The sequence below is a fragment of the Dendronephthya gigantea genome, unplaced genomic scaffold (assembly GCF_004324835.1).
Source record: "Dendronephthya gigantea isolate DGI-Jeju-01 unplaced genomic scaffold, DenGig_1.0 000073F, whole genome shotgun sequence".
Classification (NCBI taxonomy): domain Eukaryota; kingdom Metazoa; phylum Cnidaria; class Anthozoa; order Malacalcyonacea; family Nephtheidae; genus Dendronephthya; species Dendronephthya gigantea.
The window spans coordinates 356,132-372,805 of NW_021163083.1; the positions used below are offsets into that span (position 1 = coordinate 356,132).

Here is a 16,674-nt window from a genome sequence, read left to right on the forward strand (position 1 = left end):
ATAAATTCATGAAACACGAAAACAAGGCGATTGTGTTGAAAAGTAAATAAATGTTGAGGTCCATTATTCTCCTGCAGAAAAGATTCCCCAAACAATCTTTTTACCTTAAATCTTGCACAAGGAAACATTAAATATATATATGCACGTTTAGGTAAAAGTTATACTGCAACCTCGCTACATAATATAATAAAAAACAGGGAAAACAGGTAGATTTTAAAATCAAAATGTCAAGTGACTCATGCATAAAGATAACCTTGATCTTCCAGGGAACAGTATGATCATGACAGTGCAGACCGAAGTCTTGGCACCGGAATCGGGATTCCATTCTATCACCAAGTTCATATGCGGGCAGCCGCAGGGCAGATAGACGGCAGTCTCGTCTTCCTAATGCACCGCCTTCGAGAAGTTTCAAATTTTTAAAAACTTCCTATATTTTTCTCAAAGTATCATGTCTTCATGTTATGACAAAATATCGAGAAAAATTACATCACGGGAAAACTGGTAATCCAATATTCTAATAGAGAAGCATCTTATCAGTATCTAAGAAGTATATAGTGGCCCGCATTACACTGCAAATTGACATGTTTAACAGTCGTTTATTTTTGTATATACCGTGTCCAGCCCCTTTCCATTTTCCAGCTCATTAACTAATACAGTATTATTAAATTCAACACGCTAATGAAACAATGACGCAAGTCTTAATCCTTCCGAAGTAGGTACAGGCCATTTATAATGTTTAATAGGTTTTGTTGGGGATTATTTGAGTGCATGTGAGTGTCTGGAAGACGGAATTATCAGATTACATGCTCTTGAGAGAATTTCGCTAAATAAAACAGCCAGATACAAGCCTCGATTCTGCGCATTTTTATATACTGCTTGTACCAACATGACATATACCATACAAATCACACGAACCGCTCGTGTTAATCTATATCTCAAAATTCACAAATTCTGTATATCCTAATACTTTCGGTATTAAAATCATTATCTAAAATCCACGCAAAAAGCTATATATTTTTTACAAGTCCTTAACTAACAGGATTAAATACGCTATCGTCTTAATCTTATTTAAGCCTGAATCTCAGACGTTTTAAATCAATTTTTGAACTCGAAACGTAAAGATAAAAATTTCAGTGAAGATTCAATACATTGCCAAAGCGTATTTCCACCGTTGGACGTCTCTTACAAATACAGACTCACAATAATGTAGGCATTGGGCAACTGCTGTGATCTCTCGCATTGCTTTGTTAGTGTATAAAAAGGCGAAACAAAACCGCTCTGTTGAGGAGTAAGATATATGCGATTGCATGGGATATAAACCGGAAACTGCTATAAAATGATAACAAAGAATCCACAGCCAGGAAACGCCGTGAATTAGTTCATAAAGTCTTCGAACAAGCTATTATTGTGGGCGTATTCAGAAACGACTATATACTAATGTGTATAATTATTGTACCTCCATTCGTAAGATCAAATGAGCGATATATTACAGGTTCCCGTTGTGACAATTTGTAAGTATTTCCGTTCGTTTGAAAATACAAAGTTTTTGAAAGAACGTGAATGTACGTTAAACGCCAACTTCAGCGCTAATATATAATTCGCCAGTACAATTATTTATCTTCTCAGCTAATTGTATTAAGGATAAATATACTTTATAATAGGAAGCTTTAGTTTAACCAATACATATGGTAACCCGCTAAATGCAAACTGCTAATTTCAAGCCACATTTGAAGGCGACTTTTGGCACTTTCTTGACCATAGTTTGTCTCAATATATTTACTTTATGTTTGAATATATTGTACTAATTTTACAGACTTCAAAAACTAGGCATGTGTTTTGAAAATTCGAAATCAATTTTACCGTTCTCTAATGTCACTAGCATTTGCCCGAATGGACACCGCAAGTCCAGTTTTAATTAAACTTATAGATCAGCGTCTGCGAGAATGTTTAGCTTCGTCAGCAAATTAGGCCAAGCCTGTGACATAAAATATTTATGCGCGCTATATAAATTCATTTCAATTGAAGTAAAATTATTATTAGGAATTATGGAAATGCTATTAGCTTTGTCAGGAGATTAAACTAAGTCTATCACATAAAACATTCATACACTGGACTACATTTCTTATTCAGCGGCAAAATGGCGGAAAATGGCAAATTCTTTGCCGCAAATTCTCATCCAAATTTCATTGAAACTGAAGCAAAATTTCATGAATATCTCGTTGGAATTTCATGAATATTGTACAGGTATTTGCACTGAAAAGTCGAATATTTTCCGAGTTACTCAGCAGTGCGTCTAAAAGTTAACAACCGTGAATTTGTTCACCCAAAGAAAGTCGCTAATAAAATCACATACATTGCTTTGTAACTGAACATTAAAATCAACTAACCTTTTAAGTCTTTTCTTTCGTCAACTCGCCTTTGTTTTTTTTACCAAGTCACCCGTCTGCCAAATGTTAACCGTAGACACTCTTGGACCCAAATGCTTGTTCACGACTTTGCGGCGAAGCCTTTTATAGCCAGCTTGTTACCCGAGGGGCGAGGTTTCTCAGGCCTAAAAAATCAACCTGCTGTGAGTTTGTTTGTTTTCGCTGGTTAGACGTGAGTTTTCAGACACAATTCACATCAGTTCGGCAATGTTTATAACTTAATTCTTATCTGCTCAACTCAACCTTAATGTATTCTACGCTAAACCCCCGACGGAGGAAATTACCATCACTCGATAATGAAACAGGGTGAGGAAAGTGCTGCACAGTCTCCTAGCATAGACATAATCATTCCTAAAAGGTTGTAGTCCTCTTGATGCTTCCTTGCCCTACTAAAGTATCTGCTAAGCGAGTGTTAAAGGTTCATATCGCTGACAAAAAGAATTACCAAATGAAGGTTATTTCACACTAATAGTTCATATTTCCTATTTACCAAACATTTGTACATCTCACAAGACTTAGCCTGTACGTTCAATTTGTCCCCCAGATGCCTTACGGGCTGCCATGTCAATTATAGAGTCTGCATTTTACAAGACTGAGTGCATGGAATTATAAAAGGCCACACTATGCCAGAAATTATTTCGCAAATTTAAATAAAAATTGGCGCCTTCTAAAGTGAAAACCATCCACCAAGTACTACTGGACAATGAAACAGGATCCAGCGACATGCATGTAGTGCCTTTTTTCGCATAAGATTGTACTTCTTATAAATGGCAATCTTATAAACGATAGTCAGTCATCGCTAACCAACGAAGTGTTTTGTTATCTGAAGTAAGTCCACTTTGTAAAGACTAACAGTAACAGACAAAACTATAGTGTACTCTAATATGCTAATTATAGCATAATAATAATTTCGAGACGGCATGGCATGACTGCGCATTTTAACAACCAATTGGCATATTTTGCGCCATAGGAGTATAGGACCAGTCATAAAAGACGTAGGAACAAAAACATAATTCTAAATTTATAATATGCCTGCCTACGCAATTTCTTTACATTTATCTCAAGGAGAAGACGCAGAATTAGATCATATCTGATGTACACGCTTATATAAAGTAAACGTCGTCCAAGGCTTTTCATAATGACACGATATAATTATCTTTCCATCCAGTCAAAAACACTGTTCAATTCTTAGACTGTTGGAGCGCTTCCAGTGCCCTAACTGATCGTTTGTCGTAAAGCGGCCTCCTTTGGTGAACTGTCGAATCATATTCAGTCATCGCTGTTTCCTCGCTGAGAAAATATAATTGACCTATCAACTTCCTATCGTAGTGTTGGTTTTCGAAGACGAAAATCATAAGTTCACACTGCTGAAGCCCAGCATGACCTATAGTCATGGCAAATGCGACGATCGATCGAACTTTCTCACGAGTTTCTTTTTAGACACTCCATTGTATATACCGTTCACATGTTATTTCGTATACCGCCGGTAATTAGCTCAGTAATGGCAACGCCCTTATATAAATGCGCTAATTAAAATGTTGTTTTGCCGAAGCAGACTTCACTGCGACTGTTTTGTGGTCTCACAACTATCGCCAAAATAGATTTGCAGGAAAAACACACACCTCAGCAAAGCAATGTTTACGTTTCAGATATACTTTCTAAGGTGGTTTAGATACCAACCGCAACAGCTTATTATAAAATACTGCCAACACTGGACCACCACGTTTAAGATATCTTTCTCAGGTAGTTCAGACACAAACCACAACAGCTTATTGTAGAATACTACCTACACTAGACCACCACGTTTGAGATTTCTATCTCAAGTAGTTCAGACACAAACCATCGACAGCTTATTGTAGAATTCTACCTACACACTAGACAACTAAGGTATCACATATGTATACTTATTGCAACAATATAAGTTTCTATAAACGTACCACGTTACTATAAATAAACAGCCAAACAGGTGTTGAAATGGCGATGAAAAATTTAAAGCGTTTAACCCAAACAAAATTATTCTTATAAAGCGCTAAGTTTGAAAGCGGCTTTGAATCTACACGCGATTCGAGAGTCACGATTCTAAGAATTTATAAGCTTAGGTTCGCTCGGCGGCAAATTTCAGACAAACGAACATTTTACGCAAAAACAGGAGGAAAATTTAGACGCTGGACTTGTCACAGCAGCGTGAAATATCGTTTTTTATATCCTGTCTATAAATAAATTGTTTTTACAGCAATATATGCTATTTCTTTCATATCATTTGTGTCACATCCTCACCCACCCATAAAGTTGGTTTTCTGATGCGCCTGTGGAAGGAAACCACAGACTGCATGGCTTAAAACTGTTAAGCCGGTGGTCGTCATAACACCGAATAAGATTAGGAAAACGTTTTGGGCGAAAAATTACCGCATTTAAGTGAAAAAATGTTGGCAATAAATTTGTCTACTCTCTCAGGGATGAAAGAACTCTCAATACTTCATATAACAACCTCTCTTACAGGATTTCCTCATAGCTTTCGCTGCGTGAACTTTGTTCGGCGTCCGCCATCTTGGATATTTCTTCAAATATATCACGCAATAGTTTATCATGGTTCAAGACGTTTGAAGTTTTTACGTTGGAGTGTTTACATTTCCACCCCAAATAGAATTTTTTAACAGCTTCAGTTAAGTATACCACACAAAATATATAAGTGTTAAGTAATTCTGCTCAAAAACTAAATCCAATTAGCCTTACTCACGATGACGAATATCCGCAATTTTTTTGGTACTTTCAATTTTCTTAAATGCGTTTAAACTATATAATAGCAATGTAAGAAGCATTTTTTAGGAGTCAATAGACCATTTGAGCAATAAATTAAGCTAAATTTAAAGGCAGCCGCCCTGAAAAGGTCTTGCGCTCACAATTTAAAAAAAAAGTACCCCAAAATGGCGGCGCATTCGTGACCTAATTGCCTGCCTTGGATAATTGCATGTTCCAGTTGTATTAGAGTTCAATGGTTGTGACGCAATTAAGATCTAATCAAAGGAAAGTTCAAGATGGCGGAGGTTATCAAATTTTATCCAGATCAGTCAAAGTGAATTACTTCGAAAACTGTGCAAGAAACTATGATAAAATTTTACTCAGATATAAAGTGAATTTTAGCAAAGAAACTATCAAATAGTTAATGGTTTCTTTCATTCAAAAACACCAAAAAAATGTTTATTAGGGCAATTATTATATATAGCTATATTGCTTTGACATTTCGTACCCCACAGTCCAAAAATACCCCACGATCTTTGGTCCCCAAAAAAGAGCTGCCCTGAAGAATTATTGCGTCACTCAGGAATTCAATATACGACCTTAAAACCGAATGTTATGCAACGGCTAAAAACACCGACATACGTAATATGCGCAAATATACTTCAAGTGTCTTCACTCTTAAAAACTTTTTTCCTAATTCAATCAAGTTAACATTGAAGTTTTAGTTTGGTTTCCAATATAGATATATGTATATATATGTAATATATTTATCTCATGCACACAGCGAATACAAAAAAAAACTTGCAAACATGATTATGTTGCAACTTTTGCATATTATCGGCACAAAATTTCCCACTTTCGTTCAACTGGACAACGAGGAGTCAGTAATCGAGTCGTCACTCCAGTTCTAATGCACGAACAAGGATCAGCATGCACGTTTCCAAGGCTGCCTGAGCACGTATCAGACTTCCATGATGAATCGAAAAGTATCGAACTGATTCATTTTCCATCGTTAGGAAACCTAGGCCATGCACCCAATACTCAGAAAACCACGACGAATCAAGCATCGTATGCAGCTTTTCCCGACTATTTCCAGGTAAATATGAAGAGTTTTTACAAAACATTCACTTCATATTTCATTAAATATTAATCCTGAAATCCTATTAACAACCTAATGCACCTTATGTGAAGCATTATATATTCATACAAGTTTTACACACAACAAAACTTTTAAGATTTGGTCGTCGCAATAAAACTGAATAAAAAATAGCCCTTGTCTTATTCAAATACAGACAAACTATATACGACAATGATGTCTAAAGCAAGCAATTTTCCCCAAGGTGGGCTGAGCATTATATTGTTAGCTAAGCTGTAAATTACATGCTACTCTTGCCTACTAATACCCATCCAATATCGTCAAAAAACGTTACAACAAAAAATGCTTTTACCTTTCTAATATCCGAAGAAATAGGAAAGTAATTTTAGACCTTTGTGATGCTCCGTGAAGCGTTAGAACGCGAGGAGATTTTTGAACAAGCTCTCTCTAATGTAACCCGAAGTCAATACAAGAATACTCGAGTCATTACCCTTTATTGTCACTTGAAAATTAACAGCCCCATGCGAGAGTTTCCTAAAGAGCCAATGAGGCGATACTAATCACGCATTGAGCATGACAATTAACATCATTACACACGTGGTCGCCAGTGGCAACCGATGATTTCGTGCTTATTCGATGTTTAAGAAAAATATTTTCTATTTATTTGTCATGGTGTAGAAAGAATCTTTGGCCTTCCTTGCCAACGTCTTTGACAGTTGAATTGCAAGGATTTTGACTAAGCAGTGTTGTTATTGCACTAACACAGTATACGTCTTTGAGCGTTCGTTAAAAATATTGCTCCGAATAAATCATGGTCTATTCTGAAAAGTTGAGAAATCATAGAGAAATTCGGTTATACATATACGTATTAAGAATGTTTCTCTATTTTCTCCAAACCCGATTTTCCTTTTTCTTTCTTTAGAAATGCGACAAACTTCATATACAAGCAGTTAAGGGGAAAGCAATGTCGAGATGATTTAAAGATATATTGGGACCCTGCTTCGCTTCAGATAGGCAGATGCCCTCAAATGATATCTGATATACAAAGCTTCTGGATTGAAATGGCTAAACTATGAAGTGGAAGTCATATTGATATTAAGGTTGTACCTTTTAGCTCCATTTGATGTTATGCCGAGGAATCCTGCGAGAAATTCCTCACAAATTTCATCGCAATAGAAGTTAGGGCAAAGAACACAGTTCAAACTTTAAGAAACGTTGATATTTATAAAAAGAACTTATCCTTAACTCTAGTCATATGCATCCTTAACAAGGCACTTTTCGAAACAAGTGTGTATTTCAAATTACTCTAGAAAGCCCTGGGGCAAAGCAGAACATGCCTTGACTTGAATCTGAGGTGCTTTAGCAAGACATACATTTGCAAAGACTAGCCTACCTTCCACAAAGAGCTATACCATAAATATCCCATGACAAAACACAACAGCAATCCCTGATATTTCCATGTACAAAAAGACGGACAGAAACAAAGATAAACAAAGAATTCCTGGCTGTCTTTTCAAATCTCAAGGACTGCAATGCTAATTAGAGCACCAGAAACGTCGTCCAGTTGTTATATAGTACACTGGAAGAAAGCCAATCTCTGAGCCTTTTGTAGGAAACAAGAAAGTCTTTAAATCGATACTAAAGGAACTGTAATGTGGAACCGTTTAAATCTTCATGTAAACCGTTTGACGTATCTGTTCATACACAATATTCCCACTATATTCGCAATGCCACGATTCGACAGACTGGGTTGTCATGGACAGATCTCCATTAGAAGCCTGGAGTCAGTAATATCCACTTGGCAGAGATTACCAATTAGATGTACACTATATCTCCTCGTGAAATATTCACCATTCAAATATTCACAAGCCTATTTATGCCGAAGCTTCGAGAGCTTAAAAAATGTACTTTATTTACAGTGAAGTACTTATAAGGGAAACCTTGACCAAACCTTGCCCAATATTTGCACCAGGCGCTCTTATAATTGTCTGTTTAAATAACAAAAAAGAACGCTGAATTTTTGTTACTCGTGTTTTAATTTGCACTTGAGCAAGAAAGACATTCTTGGGACTTGTTATGCGTTGGAAAAGACGTAAGAAGTAACAAAATCGGTCTTTCAGCATTAATTTGAATGAGTTGTTTCAACTCGAACACGTACAAGTTTCAAAATAACTCTCTTATAGCTGCATTTAAAAATATTGGGGTAAAAGCTGTTTCGAAAACGTATTGTTGAAAGAAACGGAGTAAAATTTACTTCAAAAGACGTGTAGTTTTTGTCAAATTCACTTCAGGAATTAACGTCAAATCAACGTCAGATTGACTTCCATGTTTTTAAAGTTCTTTAAAGACTTCGGAACTGAATGCTTGAAAATCTCTTCAGAATTTCACATATTTGCTTTTAGATAAGTGGAAACAAAAATCACGAAATTCTAGAACATCGAGTGGAGCCCCATATCACATGTAACTCTCTTGCCCATATCAAATATTACTCTCTTGAGTAACATGTTTCTCAACGTCTGTTTTGCAAGCTGGATTGTAAAGTTTCACTTTAAGCACGATAGCAAAGAGGCTGGGGGCATTGTGGAGGCGTATGGTGTATGATGTGGTGCTGAGCACCCCTATACCCACCAACCTCCCCCCCTCTCCCCATTTCACCCACCTCTGCAATTAACATCACGAAGGCCAATAATACGCTTAGATTGCAAACACCGCAGGCAATCGTATAGTAGCCACGCCATAATGTCTGCCGCTGGCTGTTTCTTATAAGCTGAGTTAATGCTTGAGTGTATTGGGTAGATAATAATAATATATCCAATTTTAAAGACTTTAAAAAGGAGAAATATGGATCAACAAATGCTCTCTATATATACAATCTTCCTGCAAGGGATTCGACTCTATAAAGTCTTCCTAATTTTACGTAGCTGCTCCTGTTTAGGGCGAAAAAATTTGATATTAGCTATGATAGCGTCATATATAAATTTCTACTGTTTAGCTCTATGCATTACCATCCATCGAATTGAGATGAAAGGAAACATTTTTGTTTATACACGCGCGCGATATTAAGATTGTTGTTTTCATCCCAGTTTCCTGTGGACTCGTCTGGACGAAAAGCCATAAGCATGCAGCAATATCGGAATAAACAAAATCTCTGGCGGGTAATTACCAACGTCAATGCACGAATAACACTATAGATTTCAAACATTCAACTTACCGTTTTGTGTGGTCCAGCAAGAGGCAGTGTGAAGAAAAATCTCGATCTCACTGGCAACTTTTCAGATCTCCCAATATCTTCGGCCTTTGTACAATGAAGTATATTTCTAGCAAATAACCATGTTTTATAAGATCTGGAATCTCTCGATTGATCGTTTAACCAACGTTGGGCGACTTCAGAATCCTCGTATAATTTGCTTTATAGCCCAAAGGGTTGGGAAATCCTGCTGAGTTCAACCTATATATAAGCACAGGAAGAGAATGAATGCTGTTGAAGTCGATTAACCTGGCTGTTCTAAGCATATCCTATTAAATTAAGAGCAGAAGAGTCTATATCGACACGCACGCAATTGGAGATATGCGAACACTCGGGTAGGGAGAAACATGGTCGCTTCTAAAGGTAATTTTGCTCGTTTGAATTTGCACCCTTCTTCATGGATGATGATGCATGGTGTTCTAAATCTCTCGTGTTCTAAACACGATTCATCGTGGGTGGAACCACAGGGGAAAACAGCCAGTCGTTTTCTTATGTATAAACTTGACCTTAGAAAAGCTATCAAAACAATGGTTTTTTTATATTTTCATATTATATCAATATTAGCTCATAGTTTAAACGTGGACCAGCGTCGGCAGTATATATTCCATTGTAGAGCCTCTACATAGCCCGGATCAAAAGTCAATGGAGCTATAGGGTGCCGCTCACATGATACTTGACGTTTTAAGTAAAGAATTCACCATTCTTTTCAAGATTCTGCTAAAGGCGTTACTAAGGCGAGGGAGGGGCTTTACTCAAAAGATCGAATAAATAAATTTCACCGGGGGAAAGAATCATGCGATAAAAAGACCCTAAAACAAATGGTGTCCATTGACTGTATCACACACAAAATCCGCAGCATTTACCCGATTTTCTCACGATAATGAAGGGAAGTTTTCTTACATGCAATATCATATTGTTTTGTCGTCGTCGGAAAAAAAATTCTAGAGTTTCTTTTCTTTAATTACTGCCTAATTTGCAATAAAAGGTTATATACGATATACAACCCGCGGTAAATCAAAGAAAACCTACTGGGTCGTGGAATAACTATATTTATATACCCTTCCAAACACGGCATATAAATTTTTACGGATGGCCGGTCCAAAAATTAACCCTTCGTACACGTGTAAGTTTTGGTTCAAATGTTTGACATATTATTTTTTTGGTTTAGCTCAAAGCTAGCTATAAAATATCTCGATGCATACAGATTGCTTATATAGATTTCTTGACTTCAATATATGACACTTGAAGTATGGGAATTTAACATGAATCAGTCATCTTGGTGAATATATACAGTTATAATCGACATTGCAGCTTATCTTTCAGAATTCTTAATTCGTTGCGCGTACAAGGGAAGTCGGGTAGCTATATATATGACGTATAAACTTCAAATGGACAAATTTAACTTGACAAACAAGTGTCTCATCATCAGAAGTGTTTATTTCATCTGTTTTTGGCAATGCGCCCGGCTTTTTTAAGGCTTCTCCTGCACGCTGAAATGGTAAATGGGAGTGCATTTCATTTTTTTAAATGATATGCACGTATTAGGCCACCTGCATGTCGTTCTTGCATGATTCACAATGCATGCACAAACCGAAATATCAACATGAGAGGTTCATAGTTCAATATAGGCTTGATATAGCTCAAACATATGCAATAATTCAAGGCCGAAATCTATTATAGAGAGCATAACGGAAGGTATAGCAGAGCTTATCAAAAATCGACATACATCATAGTGTAATCTAGTATAAAGTATTGCATAGCTGTGTTTGGCCTATTTAAAGCTGGTCTAGGCCTTGCTTGGAACTTTATTTTTTCAGTGTGAAATTCGGTAGGCCTCTTGCAAGAGAATCCAGACATCTCCGAACATTTGACTATGTTCATCTGTGCACAGTTAATAGAATATATATGGTTTGGAGACCACATAAAACTACGAAACAACTCATTACCTATGTTGAGGTAGATTTATCCAAAAAAGTGTTCACTTCTCATCACATGTCTATTGTATTTTGCACAGATAAACTAATAGCAATCTTATAATTCATATATTTTTCAAGTCAAGGTTGATGAGCTTAGCAAGACGCATGTCATTGGTAAATTTGGCTAAAATACAATAGACACGTGATGAGGAAGGAACCATTTTTTGCACAAACCTAAACAATAACATATAGTTAATAAGTTGTATTGTACTTTTATTTAGTCTCCAAACCATGTGTATTCTAAATAATTTAGTTTGTAGGTACACCACGTAAGTGTTAATACTGCAAAGCTTTCCCGGTACTTATGCGAAAAATCTGTGATGTTTGCGTGCATTTCCGATGAAACTGTATAATAAAACTGCAACACGTGATACAGTACCTACATTGTACACTGCAACACAATATAAAGTACATTTACTCACCTTATATAATCAAGAGCGATCACCACTCACGGCTTCCTAAATTGTTTTCCAAAAAATATTTTGACCACTCACTCCTATATATACGATGAAGTTCTTGAACGACCTTTGACTGGCCTGCATAAATTCAAAAACAAAGATCACATGTATAGCATATAAGGTTGGTAGGAACCCTAGAATATAGCAACACCGGTAGGGAATATCCTATAAGCTTTTATCCAAACAAGAGTAAATTGGTATTAGAATATAAATCTTCAAATAACCTTTCAGTACGTTATTTTGCTTGCACGAACAACCTAAATAATAAAGACAAAGATATATTACGTGTTTACCGACTTACAGGATATAAAGTTAATATAACTACTTAAACGCTATTCACAAAGGAAACAAAGTGCTTCTTTTGGATACGTCAATTTGAGTGGATTTAAATATTTAGATAAGGATATTAAACTTTTAAAACTGGGACACTCATTAGAGCACGTTTTCTGTATAGCAGGTTTAGCTATAATGAGGTTTGGAAGGTAGGAAAAGGTATAAACGAGTTTCTTTAGATTAATCAATGTTATTTTGACAATATACATGCAAGCGTATTAGGGGGTTCTTTACCTGAGGAATTCAAAAATTTCTATGACTGTTTGACGTACACCTGAATAGAATTCCTTGACATTAGCAGTGCAAGAGCGCTTTTTAAGAAAAGAATGTGGCAAATTTCTGAAATTTGCCCTTGCTTCTTTGAGAGTTATGAAAGACATATGCCGGGAAAGAAATGTATTTATAAAGATGAAAAAAAAGATGAAAATGCCACTCACCGTAACACAGATTTCTGAGTAGGTAAAAAACAAGAGATCACGTCAAATCACCTCTTCAAATAAAAACGACGGGTAATTCCATCGATGACTTCTTAACGCGATTCTCACACCTTGGCACGGATATATTGCGCGTGGTTCATACAAAGCAAAGACTTTCAATCGTGCATCGCGAGAAGCACTAAAGGCGGCCATTTTATTTTGAAGTGGATACCTTTTTATCGTGCTTGTACATTGAGGCAGGTTACGCTGCGCTCAAGATCAAACTGGGGGTGAATATTGCCAGAACCTTTGGCTATGGCAAGATTGAACAAACCAGTTTGCGGAATGCATAACTCGAATTTCCGATGTCTCCCACACGATTGTGGGTGGAAAAGCTTTAATTGTGAAAGCAAAGATTTAACCCACGCGCGGTTTGTGGGATTCTACAGCCCTCATGAAGAACCAAAAATATCACCGTTGTAAAGTATTTTAATAAAACACAGAACAGTGGATGCTCTGTGGATTGGTAGCACAAATTCTCAAAAGAAAATACACCTGAACCGATTTTCTTGAGCGTCATATGTTCTGTGTTTTATCCAGTAGTTTGAATTAAATAGTTTTGTATATATTTCCTGCCTTAGTCGGTGAGCTGCACGAGTGTCCCTTGTTACTACCTTGAAACCTGCATCATACCTTTCACACCTGGAAAATGAAAATCGTATCCTGTATTGACACTTGTCTCATAAAGAACTGGATGGATGTAGCAACTATACGGCTACTATTTATTGTAATGTTAGGCCCGTAGCATTATGTTCTATATCAATCTCTTCAAGTTGTCTAGCGTTGACAAACTAGTGACGCCCGTATAAGATAGTATTTTTCTCAGTACTGGATCTCCGGAAGCACATCCAGTGTATCATGAGATCAGTTAAGATCATCTGCCGGTATCTTACTGGAGAAAATCAAGTTTAAAAATGCCCGTTGTAAGCCAAAGGACAAAACCTTTAACCAATTATGGTAGCAAGAAGCTGTTCCTTACTCTTTACTCCGTATTAACATTGGACGCTTTTTTGTCAGAAAAAAAGTACGCCAAGTAAACGGAGTAAAAAAATATCGGGCTGGGTGTTCGAAACAGTGGTGCATGAAGTCATCCATTAATTTCAACCCGCATAAAAATGCTTTCAAAAGCTATAGACTTGAAAATTGCTAAGTGCTAAATTGCTTGGAAACGTTTGAAAAAATCACTATCCAGTGGGTATCTTTATCCGTGTTTCAAACATCCGGCCCCTACTGGCGTCTAGTCCTAACCTGTCAATGCGCATAACGTCCGGGTTTAAGGGTTAGAAGCTGAGTGGATAACAAGTTAATTGGATTGACAGGAAGAAACGCGTATACATGATTCTTCTTGCCTGGATCAAAATTTTGTCTATATCTGGAATCAACCATTACTACAGTATCAACTCAACTTACTATGGAAATCAATCTTCTCCACGATATTCTTAGACTTGATATGTTCTTGATTGCAAATAAATACTTTGCCATCAGCATGCACGCTCCATCCACGAGAGGTTATCCACGCCTGAAGCTCGTTGCCTTCAAGACCACCCAGCAAATCAGACAATAGCTGACTGTCTATATTCTGATATGTTGTGCTTAATACACCACTGATGTCTACAGGAAGAGAATTCAGTGATTTTCAAGAAATGCTCTTATACCAATGCCTTTCTTGGTTTGGGGTTTGGCAAAATACTTGTGAGTTGTGAGCGGAAATTTTTATGTCTACTTGTGTAAGGTTTGTTCACGAGACCTAATTTTATCAGATTAAATATTCACCTCTAAAAACCATGACCAGCTGATAATTTAAAAAAGTAAAGTGGAAAACAAATTCCAAATAAACAGGACATCTTCAATGAGAGTCAAAAAATTACTCAGACAAGATACAGGTTGAGACTGTAAATTTTTGACTTTATTTCAAATTCATCTGCAGACAGAATATATCTTCATTCTTACTGAAGAAGACTTTGAAATAAAGTTTTACTTCATTCACCTCTGATAAATGTTTCAGAGCCTGTTGAATTGCAATGCTTATCCAATTACGGCAAACCAAGTGCTGCTATAAACAGACTATGTTCTATATATCAGAACCTTATTGAATGTGACAAAAATGGATATTGTAAGTAGACATTTGCACTATGATTAGTTGCATGTGATTGTCATCACATATGCCAGGGTAAGACTAATCCCATATTGTAGATTGGCATTAGTAGAATTACATGCAAAAGACAAATTCTACCTACACAACATCAGAGCTTCCTCAAATCCTTTCACACCAGCAATAAGTTCTGGGCATTCATTTCGGATCTCATGCTAAAATTTTAAATTTAGGGATTATCTTTACAGTAGAACTAAATATCTAGCAATTTTTTCAGTGGTCTTGGGGGAAGACTCAAGGCACCAATCTTTAGTCATCTTTGAGGCTGCAGTATACATTAACATCTATATCTAAAGTACAGTTATCAGTGTCTCACAGTTATAATGTCTATACCATTCCATTTACTGAGACTAAGACTTACCCAGAAATCTTTAAAGTGACAAGTCTCCATCAAGTCAGACAGATATAGAACTTTTTCAATGGATTTATCATGCTGAAGTAATTACAGTTAAGAAATCAAATAATAGTTATAAAATGCTTTTGAGAGTGTCCTAATTATAAAGTAAGAAAATTTGATTTTGGGCTTGACTGCTGCAGTATATTTATCTAATTTGTGAATCTCCTCCAGTTAGTACACAGGGATCAATGGATAGTTTTGAGGGCATCACTACCATAGCTAATGTTGTTCACTCATTCAAAACAAAGGATACAGAATAATTCTCATCGATCAAGCACTTGCACAGGTAAAAGTCTGTCCGAGGAAGGTTCATTAGTGCCTTCAGTAATATCTGCACCACAAAATTAGTCTGACGCAGCTGTGGGTTGAACTGGTACAACTTGAGAACAGCTAAATTAGCATCCAGATCATATCGATTTTCGGACACCTAAAAAAATGTTAATAATACACACTTAGGATACTGTATGATCATCTAATGATTTAGAGTGGTTATAATGACCATAATGCTTGATGACTTGCATTCAATAATTGAACCAATCTTAAATAATCATAAGTGCCCATGTTTTCCATTAGGCAAATTTATTTACAACAAACTTGTCAGTCATTTCAATTTTATCATTTAGATGCTGCCTGACCAATTAAAATATGAACTATTTTGACCAGTAGTAGATCATGGCCTCAGTCACCGTTGATAAAGCTATATCTTAAACATGTGAGCTATGAAGTAGCTCCAATTCCTCCAAATGGCACTGTAGAACATGAATTATAGTCATTACGCCATAATTTATTAACTACAACCACTATTAATACATGTATACCAATACTTCTACCTGTAGTTGTACATAGGCTTCGAGTTGCTGCAAATTCTCTGGGTTATACCTATAAAAACCACCAAAATAGACTTCTTCAAAATACACGTTGTCGATGAACTGAAACTTTCGACCCGTAAGACTAAGGTAATAAAACTGTTTTTACACAAATCGGGTATGTATAATTGCCCGTTGTAATCATAAGTTCATGCTAAAATGTTTCTCACCGATTTATTCCTTGTAAAATGTGAGAAATGTCCTCTTGTGTGTCCTCAAAATCTTCCTCAAATTGATCATCCATTTTGAAAATGACGGTACATTCAAGCAGTCGAGACCTGGTCGGGACCTTCCGGAGAAAATTTCGCGGCGGCTGATCACGACAGTTTCCGAGACTAAACTCCAAGGGCGGAATGGGGATATGGGGAAACTCTAGTTTTCCCCGTTTAATTTCCGGTCCCCTAATTCAGTCTGCGAGCAGACATGCTAGTTTCTAACAAAAAAATGCTTCAAACTTGCTAGTTTCTAACAAAAAAATGCTACCGAAGTAAATTTTTCGAAGTAAATT

The 16,674-nt window shown here is 36.5% G+C and overlaps 1 protein-coding gene across 1 annotated transcript; it reads right to left on the reverse strand.

Moving 5' to 3' along the window:
- Positions 1–2,393: 2,393 nt before the first annotated feature.
- Positions 2,394–16,448, reverse strand: LOC114531683 (eukaryotic translation initiation factor 3 subunit K-like). Its single transcript, XM_028553295.1, has 11 exons — positions 16,337–16,448; positions 16,131–16,179; positions 15,554–15,727; positions 15,265–15,336; positions 14,989–15,058; positions 14,162–14,362; positions 12,510–13,393; positions 12,167–12,199; positions 11,907–12,020; positions 9,473–9,709; positions 2,394–2,551 (listed from the first exon to the last, which is right to left on the reverse strand). The coding sequence occupies exons 1-7, from the start codon at positions 16,408–16,410 to the stop codon at positions 13,362–13,364; spliced, it is 672 nt and encodes a 223-aa protein (XP_028409096.1). The 5' UTR covers positions 16,411–16,448; the 3' UTR covers positions 2,394–2,551; positions 9,473–9,709; positions 11,907–12,020; positions 12,167–12,199; positions 12,510–13,361.
- Between the last annotated feature and the right edge of the window lie 226 nt (positions 16,449–16,674).